Source organism: Abramis brama, assembly GCF_963993115.1.
Source record: "Abramis brama genome assembly, chromosome: 7".
Lineage (NCBI taxonomy): Eukaryota > Metazoa > Chordata > Actinopteri > Cypriniformes > Leuciscidae > Abramis > Abramis brama.
The window spans coordinates 28466773-28484858 of record NC_139969.1 but is presented as its reverse complement, the minus strand read 5'-3'; the positions used below and the strand labels follow the sequence as shown (position 1 = coordinate 28484858).

The 18086-nt window shown below is 38.8% G+C and overlaps 1 protein-coding gene across 1 annotated transcript; it reads left to right on the top strand.

The window, feature by feature from the left end:
- The first annotated feature begins 225 nt into the window (after positions 1–225).
- Positions 226–17475, top strand: dvl3a (dishevelled segment polarity protein 3a). The gene is made up of 15 exons (XM_084120164.1): positions 226–745; positions 5715–5784; positions 7016–7134; positions 7275–7390; positions 7554–7695; positions 8813–8906; positions 9542–9611; positions 10009–10148; positions 10223–10299; positions 10384–10451; positions 11143–11292; positions 12397–12528; positions 13266–13433; positions 15286–15489; positions 16471–17475. The coding sequence occupies exons 1-15, from the start codon at positions 585–587 to the stop codon at positions 16797–16799; spliced, it is 2040 nt and encodes a 679-aa protein (XP_083976290.1). The 5' UTR covers positions 226–584; the 3' UTR covers positions 16800–17475.
- The last annotated feature ends 611 nt before the right edge of the window (positions 17476–18086 follow it).

Sequence of the window (18086 nt, the reverse complement as noted above, 5' to 3'; positions counted from 1 at the left end):
TTTTCAGTCGAGTTTTTATGGCTGTATGTGATTCCAGTTAATATTAGATATCCACAATTAGGCTTCTTCTCATTTCTACTTGCCAATAGGCCAACTTAGAAAAGCGGCTCAACTTACCCCACTCTCTAAATGGCATCTGTTTAGCAGAATGACCCCACGTAACTGTTTTCACACCTACCACCCCTCTCCGCTAGAGGGAGCGCGTTTCCCCGGGCAGTCGGCGTCAATGAAAGCAATACAATTCCTCTGTAAGGAGAGCACAGGGAAGCTCTCCGAGTAGCCTCGGCATTCCTGACCAAAATAAGCTTCTTTATCACACATTTCACGGATTATTCTCAGTTCTCAACTGGCGGGATAGAGTGAAATAAGAGTATGGATCAGTAATCGCCCTTTAAACCAGTCAGCTCATGGAATATTTGCGCTGATATCGAAGATTCCTGGGAACTCCGGAGGAGAAAGAACGGGATTAGCAACAAAAAAAAGTCAACTGGCGGGTGTAAGCGAGCAAAAGCCCATTCTGGAGGGGCATCAGGGGAACCCCCTGCGCTGGATGACCGCCGATTACTTCTCCCCAGCGGTCTGCAATGGGGGAGACTAAAGTTATCTACCATCTCGACGACCAGGAAACTCCATACCTGGTCAAACTGCCCATCCCTGCCGAAAGGGTCACTCTTTTGGACCTGAAAAATGCTCTCAAGAAACCAAACTACAAGTTTTTCTTTAAATCTATGGACGATGACTTTGGGTGAGCCTACCGTAACGTTACATTAGTTTTCTTAGCACTTGTGCATGTTTTCTCGGGGTTTACATACAATTCCAGCTCCTCACACGCTTTCTCCTCTTGTTTGGATCAGGGATCGACTGCCATGATCCAGGCTGATATAATGTAACGTTATCCCTCATTAATTCCGTTGGACGCGCTTGTGTGTGAAATTAGTCAAATTGTACAGTGTGTGTGTGCGTGTGTGTGCGCGCGCGCGCGGAGTTCAGCAGGGGTGAATGTTGGGTCCTGTTCATTTGTCGACGGCATCCATTTTAAGACTGGATTACTCTCAAATATGGCTTTTGGCCTGACGGCACGATCTTGGGTGTAGTTATAGTTATGTGAATGATTGGAGTCGAAGAGCACAGTCAGAGTCTCACAGGAGGGAGTTGTTCAGGATCCGTCCTCCTTAAATGTTCTCCAGCGTCAGTCTAAATTGCCATGACTACACAAAAAGCACTCGTGGTTTTGGTGTTTCTTTACGCTTATTGTGCTCAGATCCGGTTCCTAAAGTATTTTCTTTTTTTCCTCAAAGCACCTTCGTGTCAGAACATTCGAGAGCGAGTATCGCCGAAACCAACCCGTTTAACTAACACTTTGAGGAATTTTCCACCCCGATTCAAGAGTAGTACAGTAGAATCTATTTGAATGTGCAGAGCGCATGCGCGGTTCAACGGCCATATGCACCCCAAATTATTTTTTTGACCAAAACATTCGAGGTGCGTTTAGGCTATATGGACTTTTGGATGCGCTTAACGGATTATATTATGATCTTGGTCGTTAGCCACACTTTTCTCAACGTTTCCATCACTTAAAGGCCTTTGAAGTAACGTTAGCTGTGAACTCTTTGACTTATTTGGGCCTTCATTAACATGGTCACCAAAAAGCGGGCATGTTCATATTTGGACCTGTATATCAGGTGCCAGAATGGTCAAATAGAAGTGATGTACAGGCATGAAAAGTCCTGGAAATTAATTAAGGGTAAATTAAATATATCATTGGTTAGAAAATTCTCTTTGTGAGTGCTTGTATTGATTAAAAGGCAGTGTGTGAAATGTCTTATTGGACGTTTTCGTTATATCTCGGCATTATTACAATATATAGTGTTTAACAGATCACTTTTATGTATGTTGAAGTAGTTGAAAACGGCATGAAACTTTGCTTTATTATTATTTTTTACTAAGCCTGTGCCCAGATTTAAAGGGATAGTTCACCCAAAAATGAATATTCTGTCATCATTTACTTACCCTCATGTTGTTCCAAACCTGAATGAGTTTATTTCTTCTGTTGAACACAAAAGAAGATATTTTAAAGAATTTTGGTAATCGACCAGTTGATGGACCCCATTGACTTCCATAGTAGGAAACAAACAAACAAACAAAACACTATGGAAGTCAATGGGGTTCATCAACTGTTTGGTTACTGATATTCTTCAAAATATCTTCTTTTGTGTTCAGCAGAAGAAATAAACTCATACAGGTTTGGAACAACATGAGGGTGAGTAAATGATTACCGAATTTCCTTTTTTGGGTGAACCATGCCTTTAAAAGTGCATGAGTTCTGTCTGTTAAGCATTGTATAAAGTGTTGCCTGTATCTTTTAACTAGCTTGTGAATCAGTCACATTTGGAGACCTGGCTAGTGTTCTTGTCCTGTCTGTCTGTTTCATTAGCCGAAAGAATGTTGACTTGGAACAACTGCAGGCTCGCTGTGGAATGCCCTGATCGCTTCAGCACTGGCAGCTTTACAGCCTTTTCCAGTGAAATAGGCTATCGTCCCATTCCCCTCCCTTTAACTCCCCTTCAACTAAGTTCATTAAAAGCTTAAAGATGTTCATCGTTGAAGGGCAGGCTCCGATTTCTGCCAAATGGAAAGGAATAGCTCAATTGAATATGTCTCAATTGATGTTTTACATGTCTGTCAACGCAACAAAGAGGCTTTTTACACATTTGTAAATGTTATTATTGGATTGGAGTGTTTGTGAATGAATGAAAGATTTTTTCTGTATGCACGTCATCAGTAGCCTACAGGTAGTTTGTTACAAAGCAGTAGTATAGAATTAATAAATAGTCTGGATTTAAGCATTTAATTCAACACCACGGACAATCATTTTGATTTGTCCCACAGTTTGTAGAAGATGGTTCACTTTTGGGAAGTTTGTCTTGTGCTGTGACAAACTGTACTCTCTAATACAATTATTATTAATAGTAACTATACACCACCAGCATTGATATGTTTGCTTTTATTTAGATCAGAAAAACAGTAAAAAAACAACAAAAAAACACTAATACTGTGAAATCTCCTTATTTAGAATGTCCAGTAGGTGTTCCTCAAGGCTCCATACTTGCACCTATTCTTTTTTCTTTATACATTAACGACCTGCCTACAGTATGCCAAAACATCAATATTTTAATGTATGCAGATGACGCAGTAATTTTTACACATGCAAAAACTGTTCAAGAAGCTTCTCAGTCACTTACATCTGCACTGAGCCGTGTACAGGAATGGCTCATTAAATCATGTCTACTACTGAACCCTAAAAAAACTGTTTGTATGATGTTTTCTAAGCGGCAGATTAATATGACTCGCTCAAATATATTTTTAAACCGAGAAGAACTACAGATTGTATACGAATTCAAATACCTTGGCATTGTATTAGATCCAACACTGTCTTTTAAAAATCATATAAAAAACTTATCAAAAATTGTTAAATTTAATCTAGCAAACTTTAGATATATCAGACCATCTCTGTCACATAAAGTAGCCAAAATGTTCCTTCACTCTATGATCCTTTCTCATATTGAATATGGTTTTACAAACTGGTCACTCACAAACGCCACAACGCTCAAAAAAATGGAGTCACTCTTCAAACAAGCTCTAAAGGTTTTAGACCGGAAACCACTTTCATATCATCACTGTTTAATATTACAAAAATATAACCTACTAAGCTTTGCAAATTTCTTAAAGCTCAAATATGCATGTGCTATATATAAGATCCTACATGGTCTTGCCCCACCCCCACTAAGTGATTACATTAAAGTGAAAACAACGGGCGGAGGCAGAAGTGTAACCAGGGCCTGCACGAGAGGTGATTGTGTGGTGCCTTACAGACGTACAGTATTCGGACAATATGTACTATCAATTAAGGGGACAGAGATCTGGAACAAATTACCGGTTGCTGTGAGAGAAAGTCCGACTTTCCCCAGTTTTAAGAACCAACTTAAACAATGGCTTAAAATAAATCAAGTATGTGCCCACTAATGATAATTGTTGTAATTTAGATAAATGGGTACGGTTCATTGTATAATTTTATTCATGTATGTATGTATACCAAACTAGATCCAGCACTTTTGTAGCATCTAGTAGCACTTTAAGAAATTGATAATGCACTTAATGCACTTTGAGTAGCACTTTATTGTGTATGTGTATATGTGTGTGTTCGTATGAGTTTGCCCTATTAGATGCCCTGTCTGCTAGTTGCGGCATTTCTTATATGTGGTTGTTAATTGTAGTGTCTTTTAAATTAAGTCGAATCATGTTTAAATTAGTTGTTTAGCTGTGTCACTAGGTATTGTTGTTGACCTCACTTGGGACTACAAATGTAAAATAGCCTGGGGGCTAACTTTGGCATATGTACGTCGCTGAAAAGCTATGTTCATTCATATGCATTGTCCCATTCAAATAAATAAATAAATAAAAAAATAAAATAAATAAATATTATTACAATTTAAAATAATGTATTTCTGTTTCAATATATTTAAAAAAATTACCTTATTCCTGTGATGCAAATCTGAATTTTCAGCATCATTACTTCAGTGTCGCATGATCCTTCAGAAATCAGTCTAATATGATGATTTGATTCTCAAGAAACATCAGTGTTGAAAAGTTGTGCAGCTTTTTTGTGTGTGATAAATCTTTTCAAGATTCTTTGATAGAAAGTTTAATAGAACAGAATTTATTTGAAATAGAAATCTTTTGTGTCAATGTAAAAGCCGTTCCGTTCATTTTGATAAATGCAATGCTTCCTTGCTGATTAAAAATAAAATATTAATTTCTAAATTTTCTATCTCAAAAAAACTTAGTGACTCCAAAGTTTTGAACAATAGTGTATATAATATTAATTCAGAGTCTACGTGGAAATGTATATATGGTGCTTTTGAATATGCAGGCTAAAAGTTGGGAATTTTATTTTATTTTTTCAGGCCAGGGCTGTATTTCTCAAAAGCATTGTGAGCTAAGTTGATCATAGAGACCATTGGTGGCAATGGTTGTATGATCTACTTAGGCTCACGGTGCTTTTGGGAAACACAGCCCTGGAAAAGTAATGAAAAAGTCGAGGAAATTACTTCAGTGATTATAAATTTATCTGGTTATGTTCTAGATGTTGGCTCAAAATCTCAGACTTTTTTGTTTTACACAAATAAGTGTGACGCAAATACGTGTAATTGTTTAAATCTTTTAATTTCAAGCATTGCTGGGCGAACTGATTCTAAATTATAATTGATTTGATTTAGAGTGTCATATTACAGTTTTGTTGGTTGTGAGCATAATGTGAGCTTGCATTCGAACAAACCAGGGTTTTTTTTTCATACAGGCTTGCAGACGTAACATCCTAGTGGTAAATTTCATTGAATATCTGAAATAACTTTGATTTCATGAGTTTTGAATCGTATCTGGTGGAGCCTCCCTCAGCTCTTCCATTTGTTCTTCAGTCCTTTGTGTGTTTTGTGAGCACGTGTGTGCAATGCTTATCTGATTAATGCGTTTCTGATCCAACCCGTCCTTTCTTTCATCTAATGGCAGTCTCATTTACGTATTCTAATTTATTCCCAGACATTCTGGGGATCTCTAAAGCTGATCTTCAGTTATTTTACACTTCACACACAGACTGTGGTTGGAAAATAAGACCTGTCTGTTCTGATTGTGTTTCTCTGTTTCTTGTGTTTCTGCAGGGTGGTCAAGGAGGAAATCACTGACGACAATGCAAAGCTTCCCTGTTACAATGGCCGTGTGATTTGCTGGGTGAGAACAGAAACACACACACACACACACATCCCGTCCAGCCTTGCATCTTAATTCCCTGGTGCTCCTTGCATAATAGATCAGCCTTTTAATTCAGCCCATTCCCGGTTCTCTTGAGTGCTGACACTGCTGTATTTGTATTTTTCAAAGAGGCTGCCAGTCATTCCTGCTTAAGGTTCACTTCGGTGTGATGCAGCTAATCAAAGACTTTGGTACGCTGCATAGGCTCTGTTTTATGAGCTTCACATTTATATTTAAAGTGAAAATTCACTGGTCTTCAGCCCGCTTTTGTTACAATGTTGGTAGTATATGTGAATGAAGAATGTTTACTCATTCAAATTCAAGTTTATTTGTCAGCAAAATGATTTCCGCATTTTTGTATCCCTGCACACGGACAGTCAGATCGACAGAGGGTTATTAACAGAACATTTATTGTAAGAGAAGGTTTATCATTGAAATTGTTTCGTACTTGGTCTACTCTTTAAACTGCGTTATGGTAAAAATGTAACACTATGGCAACAGCTTTACTTGCATGCGAATGGCAGTTTCTCTCAGTTTTTCCCCACCGGTTGGCCTAAAACACTGTGTTCGTTATCATTCAGTTTGGAATGTGCCGGAAAATATGAATAATCTCAGTGTTTGTAGTCAGCAGTGTCTACAACGCACTAGATCCTTCCCCGAAAATAACTCACTCCTGCTAAATGTTTACTCTTTGAATTCTTGATGTTGACACCATTATGAATAAAAGTTTGCTTAGAAGTATTTCCTACTAAAGCAAGAGTCTGTATTTGACACTGGTCAAGCGTATCCATAGCAGACTGTCATTAAATTTAAACTTTTTGTTGGAAATTGCACAAAACAATTCAAAACCATATGAGATCAACAGGAATGCAAAGAATACACTAAGATCTTGGCACATGTGTCTTAACTAGATTTTTAAAAAGCTTTTTCTTTCCTTTCCCACTTTACATTCAATTCAATTTGCTGTTCTTATTGCGCTGTCCAGCCATAGAAAAAGTTCTCTTGGGATCTGGAACCATATTATAAGCCATATATGAAGTTTAGGGTATTGTAATCTGTTTTTATATTTAGAGATCCTAGTATAGGAGTATTGAACTGAAGCAATTCTGATAAGCAGAAACCATTTTTAACCATGCCTTGGTTCATAACCACTTCAGGTTACAGTGTGAACTGCTCTTGACAATATTTGTTCTTTTGTGTATGTTAATAGCTGGTGTCCTCAGACGGCTCCCACTCAGATGGATGTTCAGTGGCAGAGAGTCAGTCCGAGCGGCCGCCATCTCACGAGAGAAGCCAAGGCATTGGAGATTCCAGACCCCCGTCCTTCCAGTATGTTTTTTTTTTTGTGTGTGTGTGTGTGTTGTACAAATGATCAGATCATATAACAAGTTGGCAGTAAAACTCAAAATAAGGAACATGTTCTCACAGTCTTTTTGTTTCTGTAATCTTTAACCTTCTCTCCCACACAGTCCAAAGGCTGCAGGCAGCCGGCATGGTGTGGACGATGAGACGGAGACGGATTCAGTGGTGTCACACCGGAGGGAGAGGGACAGATCGCGCAGGAAACACTCACATGAGCACTCTGGTATGTGTCACCTCACTTCTCACTGCATGTCTTGTGCTTTGTGAGACCTGCCATGGTTTGTATCAGTAAAAGGTTCATATTTAATAGTAATAATTATTCCTATTTAAGAATTTAAAGACAAATCCACACTTGAATCAGTGATAATTAATGTTGGTCTCTGTAGGAGGAAGGCAGAATGGCTACTCACGGGGAGGCAGAGGCGTGGATCTGGGAGGTTATGACGTCTGTGACAGCCGTTCTTCCCTCATGAGCAGTGAACTGGAATCAAGCAGCTGTTTTGACTCGGATGACGGCTCCACCAGCCGGTGGGTCTCGCAGCATTTGTTCGTTCCCAAACCAATGCGCTCAATATGATCACGATCACAGCGAGCCCCAATGGTTTGTCAGAGCTCAGACTTGATGGCATATGTGGGCAATCATACATATAGTTTGTGGAGATTTGGGAAATTGTTTAAAGTAAATGTAGATTAATGCTGTCGATAGGGAGGAACCAGCTGAAGAAGTTGTTTTGTGGTAATAAATGTACTTTTAATAATAATAATAATAATAAAATGTGTAGTATAAATTGATTGGTTGCTCCCTGAAAAGTACTAAAAGAACAATCGATCAGAAAGAATCAGTTAGAGGGATAGTTTATTAAAAAATGAAAATTCAGTCATCTTTTACCCACCGTCATGTCATTTCAAACCTGTAAGACTTTCATTCATCCTCAAAATTTTCAGTGAAATATTGAGTGATTTCTGTCCCTCCATTGCAAGTCCATTCCACAAAAACTAATAACATCAAATATGATAAACGGCAACTAAATTGTACTTACTGGACGTTCAAGAACAAACCTAGTTGGTTCTTGTAGAAGCTTAAATATGCTTGCACAGCATGGAAAAATTGTTTTTGCTAATTGAATTAAAGCAGAAATAAAATAAAACTACATAAAACTTGCTTGACAGGTCAGGTTAGGTCAGTTCTTGCCCCTCAGTTATCATGTTTGAGCTTCCATTTACAATATTAGAATGATGTGCGTTGATCAATGTTTAAATATGAATAAAAGCCTAAAAGAAATCTCATCATCATATAAAGCAATCGTGTTTCTTCAGAAGACTTGGATTAAACTGCTCAATTCATATTGACTACTATTACAATCTCTTTATGGATTTTGGGGAATTTCAAATATTTGGTGGCCTTTCAATGGAATCAGAGAAATCTCAGGTTTCATTAAAAATGTCTTCATTTGTCTTTCGAAGATGAACGAATGTCTAGGAACAAACGACAAGAGAAATAAATGACAGAAATGACATTTTTGGGTAAACTAACCCTTTATAGTCTTCACAGTTCCTTAGTATCTTCTTCACATCTGTTTCACATTACTATTGACTTGAAACAGAATGAAATGCTCATGTAAACTCGGTGACACTTGTTTCTCAGTTTTAGCAGTGTTACGGAGCAAAGTGGCTCGTCCAAGCTGTTGAGACGACATCGACGGCGGAGGCGCAGACCCAAAGCCCAGCAAATGGACAGGGTGAGACAGTGGACAGAGCTCTTAACTCTTTCCCCGCCATTGACGGAATTTTCCGGCAATCCATGTTTTTTCACTGTTATACAGTAGGGGGCGATATTACACATCTTATGAAAGAGTAGAGAATCTGCGGATCAAAACACAGGCGAAGAAGCAGAAACAAGTGATGAAAGCATTGCTTATGGACATGTAAAATAATGCAGTCATCAAAACTGTTAATAAATCAAAACTGTTACCGAATGAAATGTCGACCCTGGACAAGGTAAAGGACTGGTCAAGCTTTGGGGTTGTTGATGGACTGGATCTACTCTACTGTCGGATTGTAGTCTTAGACAAAAGCTCGATTTTCTCAGCTTTTTTGTTCAAAAGTTTTTTGTTTTTTAATGAAACTTGCCCACATTCAGGTGTTAATAGAAAAAGAATGCAAAAAAGAAAAGGTAGAATACACGTTGAATGTTCAGATATTCATACAACAAAATATTCTAGGGGCCTTGAAAGTTTTGTGAGAATGTTGATTAAAAAAAAAATTGGCTGGCAAAATGTAAAAAAAAAAAAAAACACTGGCGGGGAAAGAGTTAAGTGTCAAATAACATGTATACAAAACATTATATATTAAAAATGACTTTGTCTCTCCACAGTCGTCTTCTTTCAGTAGCATCACTGACTCCACCATGTCGCTGAATATCATCACTGTCACTTTAAATATGGGTGAGTTTGCATTATATGGTTTTATTCCTTTTTAATTAAACTCTGAATGTATTCACAGTACAGCAGCCTTGAGTGCCTTAAAAATATTAAAGGGATAGTTCACCCAAAGCTGGGAAGAGCCAGGACATTTTTTAATATAACTCTGATTGTATTCGTCTGAAAGATGAATGTCATATACACCTAGGATGACTTGAGGGTGAGTAAATCATGGGCTAATTTTCATTTTTGGGTGAACTATCCCTTTAAGGGCATTTTTTTTCTTTATTTTATTAAGCAAATTAATTTTCCTGCCCAAAGACAAAGCCCCCGATATATAAGCTAATTAATATTATAGATGTGCAACATATTATTAAAGTCAACTAGTTGCCTGAAACCTCTCTCGCTTGACCTCATTTAGAGAAGTATAACTTCCTGGGCATCAGTATCGTCGGTCAGAGCAACGAGCGAGGCGACGGAGGCATCTACATCGGCTCTATAATGAAGGGCGGAGCGGTGGCGGCCGATGGGCGGATCGAGCCTGGTGACATGCTGCTGCAGGTGAGGCTTGGATGGAGACCTGTTCAGGTTAGGAATCTGATTGTATCAGTTCACATTACCGTTTCCTCTCACAGGTGAACGACATCAACTTTGAGAACATGTGCAACGATGATGCCGTACGAGTGCTGAGGGAGATCGTGCATAAGCCTGGGTGAGTCATATTACAAAACATTCTCGTTTATGTTTAGCTGATCAACAAAAGTGTGTTAACAACTGCACTTTTTTTTTTTTGCAGGCCCGTGTCGCTTACTGTGGCCAAATGCTGGGACCCAAACCCTAACAGTTGCTTTGCTTTGCCGAGGAGTGAGTGTTCAATTTGTCCCTCTCACACACTCATTTACACACAAATGCACCATAATTTTCGTTTTAAAAGAAATTAATAATTTTATTCAGCAAGGGATGCATTAAATTGATGCAATAAATTGATCAAAAGTGGCAAATTAATTTATATTGTTACAAAATATTTCTATTTCAAATAAATGCTGTTCTTTTGAACTTTCTATTCATCAAAGAATCCTGAAAAAAAAAAAAATCACAGTTTCCACCAAAAATATTGAGTAGCACAACATATCACAACATTGATCATGATAATAAATGTTTCTTGAGCAGCAAATCATCTTAATAGAATGATTTCTGAAGGATCATGTGACACTGAAGACTGGAGTAATTCAGTAAATTCAGCTTTGCATCACAGGAATAAATTAAATTTTAAAATATACTAAAATAGAAAATAACTGTAATGTAACTATGTAATAATATTTGACAGTATTAGATTTAACTGCATTTTTGATAAAAAAAAAAAAAAAAACAGCTTTGGTGAACTATATGTACAATCATTACAATGTATTGTGGTAGTTTTAACAATAAGGTTTGAATAGTTCTCTGTCATTGTTCATCTTGTATTTTAAGGAGGTTTGTAAAACTTGTTGTGGTGAAAACGCAAACTCACTTGTTTTGTATAGCTTTGTTGAGTACTTGTTGCCCTCTGTCCCAGGTGAACCCATCCGGCCCATTGACCCTGCAGCCTGGGTGTCCCATACGGCAGCCATGACGGGTGTCTATCCTGCCTACGGCATAAGTCCTTCCATGAGCACAGTCACCTCCACCAGCTCCTCCATCTCCAGCTCCATCCCAGAGACTGAGAGTAAGACATCTGCTGTTCACTCTCCTCCAGATGTTATTGCACACAGCTTGGAAATCTTTAAAAGTTTAGTTCACCCAAAAATGAAAATTCTGTCATTAATTACTAACCCTAATGTCTTTCCAAACCCGCAAGACTTTCGTTCATCTTCTGAACACAAATTCATATATTTTTGATGAAATCTGAGAGCTTTCTGTCCCTCCATTGACAGCTGCGCAACTACCACTTTCACGCCTCAAAAAGTTTAAAGTCACTCGATCGCTTTAAATGATGGACAGATATAATTTAGTCTTTTATTCACATTTAAACATTGATCAGCGAACATAAACAGAAGCTCATCCAAACCTGCTTGGCGCATGAGAACAAACCTCATTGGTTCAAACGTGCTGCGTAACATGAGAATGAACCTCAGTTGATGAATGTTTATATCTGAATAAAAGCCTAAATTGAATCTGTTCATTATATGAAGTGATTGTGTCACTGTGAACTGCTCAATTCATATGGATTAGTTTTACGATCTCTTTATGAACTTTTTGAAGCGTCTAAGTGGTAGTTGCATAGACGGTCAATGGAGGGACAGAAAGCTCTCAGATTTTATCAAAAAGATTGTACATCGAACATTTGTGTTCAGAAGATGAACGAAAGTCTTACGGGTTTGGAGTGACATGAGGGTGAGTAAATGATTCCAGAATTTTCATTTTTGGGTGAACTATCCCTATAAGTCTTTTCCTATAAGGTATGTAATTCATCCCACAACGTTTGTTACAGACATGAATGATACCTCAAATTATGCGGTTTGTTGAGGAGAGTTGTACTGTTAATTTTCTTGAGATCAGACTTACTAGTTCTAACTTGCAAATGACAAAACGGGTGAAAAATTAAAGTGTAATATTTCATGTAGTTTTTGTAATGTTGTAAAATGTTTAATTGTATATAAATATAATTGTTAATTGTTTTATTTTTGCATTGAGTATAACCTTTGATGCTGATATGGCATTAAAAAAAATAAACACCTTAACAACTGTGAAGCAACATAGATGGTGGGAGGTCCTGATTTCTCGCCACCAGGCAGATTCTTTTGTAAACTGTGTGTTGTTCTCCTCGCAGGATTTGATGACTACCACCTGTCTGTCCACAGCGACATGGCAACAGTTGCAAAAGCAATGGCCTGTCCTGACTCAGGACTGGAAGTTCGAGACAGAATGTGGCTGAAGATCACTATAGCCAATGCTTTCATAGGTCAAGACACACTTTATTTAAATGATAGATTGTAGTAGTTCATCCTTATAGTTTTACCTGTAATTGTACCAATATTCAAGTCAGCACGAAACAGATTTTTTGATTGACTTTTCTTCGCTACTTTGACGCTCTTTCTTGTGAAACCACTTTTCAAACGAGAAGAAAAAATTCAGGCGGGACTTTATTTCGTCCATTAGGAATTGATCGGATCATTTGATCGCTGTCGTTTGCTAATTGCTGTGATGTCATGTGAGTGGCAGGTTGCTGAAACAGATGTTATTGACCCGCCCTCGCACCAGTGCGACAGTAGAGATGTTGTGATGGGGAGAAGAAGTTAGTGTTATTGATTAAAGATGTGCACGGATAAATCATTTATCATAAACACTGCAATATTCCATAACAGAAATAATAATTGTTTCTTAAAGTGTACATAGCAACAAGATAAACACCGCAATATTCTGTTTGAAGCCTGTCCCTCCACAATCAACTGCAAGCTTGTAATCATTTTTTAGTGCAGAACCCACATCTCGAATCCAGTCAACAACCGATGCATAGAATCAAGTCCCTGCCCTAATTTTTTTTTCTTTTTCAGTAATATTTCTAATACTCGGATGTATGTCACAATATAAGAGAAAAATATCTGCTACTTCCATTTTATCACAACTTTAAAATAAACATCAGCAAACTACTCCATGGAGCTGCTGTATATAATGATTGGTGCATATGTTGGTTTTTAGGCTCTGATGTGGTTGACTGGCTGTTTCATCACGTGGAGGGCTTTGCAGATCGCCGCGAAGCACGCAAGTACGCCAGCAACCTGTTGAAGGCTGGCTTCATCCGCCACACTGTCAACAAAATCACCTTCTCCGAGCAGTGCTACTACATCTTTGGAGATCTTTCTGGCAGTAAGTACTTTTATGAGATTTCTGTCATTTACTCACCCTTGTGTTGTTCCAAACCTGTATGACTTTCATTCTTCTGTGGACCAGATCATAAAATATGGATCTCTGAGCTGTTCTTTACCAGATTGTAGAACCATACCGTGACCAGGGGCTGTCAAGATCTGAAATGGATGAAAAAGCAAAAGTTAAAGTGGTCCTATGGTTTGAATGTGGCATGTGACTTGCCATCAGAGAGCTTTTGCTTTAAATTTCAATCCTCTCACAATGCCATCATATGGCATAGCCAGATCCTGTCTGGATCTTTTTGCAGGTTATTAGCGCAGGCAAAACCGACTGTGGTGTCGACTCGCGTTGCCTGCAGCTAGGCCAAAACATTGCACTTCAACACACGTCAAAGACAACTGTCAACTAGCTCTCCATAACTCTCCATACCAGCAGGTGGCAGTAAGTTTATATTTGTCATTCAAAAAGGGAAATTGGGGCTGCGTTCCAGTCCAAAATTGTCATGCCCTTCACTCGCTAACTTCCCTCCGAGACTCTCGTTCACTCGCATGTACGTCGTTGCATGAGTGAGTGCCCACTACTGGCGGAACCTTTGCAATAGGCTGAATTGGATCGTGCCAAGCCCTTGATCACTTAGAATCCACTATGGGGTTGATTTATTGTTTTTGTTTAATGCAGCATTCTATATGTATATAGGTGTGTTTTTTTATTTTATAATTAATATATCATAGAGTTGTTTGTGGTGGGGTAAATTAAACGCAATATGCGTTGACGTCACAATCGTGTTGCATTATGGTATATGGAGCTGCCTGAAGTGTACATATGAAGTAGACTCGCTCCCTCAGTCAAAATCGAGGGAGCGTGGGTCTGTCCATATAAACTTCCCTCGTCCACTTCACGAAGTGGAACGCACTTCAAAATGGCGGCAGGGCCAGGGATTCCCCCGAGGGGAAGTGCTTAGGGAAGTTCGCAAGTGCGTGTCTAAAAGTGGACTGCAACGCAGCCTGATTTGTCATTCAAAAAGGGAAATTGATACTAGCGCTGCGTCCAAAATCGAATACTTCCCTACTATATAGCATGTGAAGCGACGCAACTGATGCTGGTAGGTGATGTTCGGATTACTTTCATACTACAAACATTCATACTATATAGAACTTTTAATCGTGAAAGTGTACCGTGGGGGACCCTCACCCCCCAGAATGCGATTTCTACCATGGGGGAAACGTGATTTCACCCCTGCCCCCCGCAGAAGTCTGTGCTGAGATCAGAGTGATCTCTCACTGTCAGATTCAACAGGCCTCAAGCAAGTTGCAACACAAGTCACATGGCTTGGCGGCTTCAATATGCATTCATTTTATGGAGAAGAGCTGTTCGGAGATTCGTCTAAACGTGTCCTTTTGTGCTCCACAGAAGAAAGAGTCATTTGGGTTCGGATGAACATTATTTATATCCTGTATATTAAGTAAAGACAAAATGTCGGGCTGAGCTAACCCTTTAACCCTTTAACATAACGAAATATCACAGTTTGCATATGGTTCCTGCCCATTGTATATTTAAATAAAACAAATGCATTTTCATTGTAAGCTAGTAGGGGATTTTAAACCACTATTTGGATTTGAGTTGTTATTATTCCAGATGTTGAATTTATGAATTTTCTGTTTGATTATGTAGCTATATAAATATTCTACTGCTATGTTTAGTGTAGGCTTGTCAGTACGAGGGAAAATTCTATTTCAGGCTCCAGCTATTCATGGCTCAGCACTTCCATCTGTCCCAGTGAAAGTTGCCTTCACTGTACATTCAGGTTTTCATTGTGTCGACACTCTATCAACGTGACCGTGTTTTGTTGTAGACATGGCCCATCTCTCTCTGAATGACCATGACGGCTCCAGCGGGGCATCTGATCAGGACACTCTTGCTCCATTGCTTCACCCCGCTGAAGCTCCCTGGCCCGCCGCGTTCCCTTACCAGTACCCAACAGCCCATTCCCATGCGGACGCCGCTCACAGCTACTCTGAAGCCGGTGGAGGCAGCGCTGGCAGCCAGCACAGTGAAGGTGAGTAACCTCAAATCACGCTGCACGACATATTGAAATAAAATAGTTTTTGCCATACAGTTTAGTGCAATTTGATCAACCCTGCAGCCTGCGGTTTTAGTAAGTAAATACTAGGGGTTGAACAACTTTTTAACTTTTGAACACATTTATGTGATTAAAGTCGAGTCTCAGAACGGCTCGGATTCTTTATGGTACTTCATGTACTTGATTTGACCAAGTACAACATGTTCCTGGATCAGCATCTTTGTTGGTCCTGGAACAACATTCCAATCAACCAATCAGATATGAAGGACAAGTTTACAGTTTGTGAAGGCTTACAACCAAGGTTAGGTGCTTCTACATCAGTGTAATTCACATATCATTTCCCTTGATTTTAGGGATAAGATATTGGTTGCGATAGGTTTAGGGGTAGGGATATGGTTACGACCAAATTTTCAGACAGGAATGTTCCAGGTTAAACAAAGTATGTTGGTATGCTTGATGATGAAAGCTTGATGGTATACTGTTTAAAAATGAAATTAAGATCTATGTGTGGATGTATGGATTTCTTTTTTGTTTAATATATTGAATAATCTCAATAAAACTATAATTATGATCAATATAGTCAAATTGAATTGGTCAAAAACAGTGTGAATGTGGCCTATGAAAACTTGAAATATACTGGAAATATAAGTTTTTCTCAAATCGTTCAGCACTTAAAGGGTTTCGCACCTAAAGTCTTTAGAGTAAAAAGTAATTTTTCAGCTTTTTGATTTTGATGCATTCTCCCCAAAAATCAGCCCAATCATTCTAGAATGATTCATTATTTTCCAAATCGAGCTTTTCAAGTCATCTGATGAAGCTTCCTGTATTTTTTCATGTCACAACATACATTGCAGAAAAACTAAATATCACAATGTCAGGTTTTTTTTCAATATTGTGCGGCCCCAACTCATTTAAGTAGCGCGAGTAGCTCACTTTCCTTAACGTTGCTGTCCATAGGGAGCAGTGGTTCAAACTGCAGCTGGAGCAGGACTGAGGGGAAAACCGCAGCTGGAGACTTCAGGATAGGAGGCGGAGGCGAAATGGGCGACGCTCATGAGTTTGACTTCCGCAGAGACAGAGCCCCCAGCGAGCGCTCGGCGGCGGCACCCAGCGAGGGCAGCGTGCGAAGCTCACGATCTCACAGCTACAGCCTGAAGCAGGGATCCGCACGAGCCGGCCCGGGGTCGCCGTCCTCCCGCCTTCTCGGCAGCATTCCCCCCGAACTCACGGGCTCCCGCCGCTCCTGCAACACAGCCAACGGGGAGTTCTTCGTCGACATCATGTGACTTACAAGCAGAAGTGCCCAAACAGTTTTTTGCCTTATGGATTACAAAAAAAATGTGGCCTACTAGTGCAACCGATTAGAATTAGGATTAGTGCTGACCTAAAAATCAATAGCTTGTGAGCCCCAACAATACTTAGGTCTTAGAGATTAGTCTACTAAAGCATAGGAAAACATCAGTTCCTGCTTACAAGGACAGATTAAGACTTTTTTTTTTACTAAATGTTGAGCAAAATCACCTCAAAATAGTTGGGAAACGTGTTATTGGAGAAAATGGAAAGATTTCCTCTTATGGATGGACAAAAAAAAGAGATTTTGAGAGAAATAGCAATAATTGAATGGGATTTAGTTACAACACTATATGGGTGTGAGGTTTCAAGGTGAATGTAGTCCAACCAAGGACGTAAATGTCAAAGTTTGAAGAGAAATGCCTGTTGTCATCTGCCCTGTTTTAGCGCATATTAGGAGGTTCGTAACTTTTTTTTTTTTTTTTGTCCTTTTTTACATTTTTACTCTCAGTAAATGTCTCTTGAAGATATTTCATTATTCACAGAAATTGTTTTTACTGAGAATATATTTTTCAGTGTTCGTCAGCAATATTGTATTGGGAGAATTTTTTGAAGAACCATGTTAAGGAGATTTCTTTTTTTAATTTATAAATATAGTTTTATTGTGACATGCTTGGAGTACATATGTGTCTTGTGTGTGTTTTATGGGTTCAGCTTGAGGAATGTGAAGGCTGTCCTCATCTGGAATCCAGATGTTTCTGGGTTTGTGTGTCCGTCTGCTTTTATTGTTTTTCGGCTAATATTCTGAGGTTCTCCGTACTTCAGCGTTTTTCAAAGCTTAAAAAGATAATCTCTGAAGTATTGAATCATAGTGTTGGTATTGTTTTGGTACAGTCTGGTTTGGAAGTCCATAAAAGTAGCCACTGAATGCGAATATAAAGTATGACAGTAAGTTACAGGTGTTTAGTAGTAGTATATGAGTATGTTCAGTTTCTGCATTAACTACCTACAATAGTGGTTGTTAACTAACTAGATTTAATAATTGTGCAGCATTAGGATAGCAAAGCAAGTAGGCTCATAACCTGTGAATGAATCATTTTAACTTCAGATCCAAAGAACAGAAATAATATACAGACAAATAACGTGCAGACAAAACATGCACATGAATGTAATTTCCCACGTCAGATCAGAAAACTTAGTAAAAACACTCTTAAAGGAGCATCTGGAGATGTTTCTGGTGGATATTTGGCAACTGATGGACTTCAGATTTGTTTCATGTATGA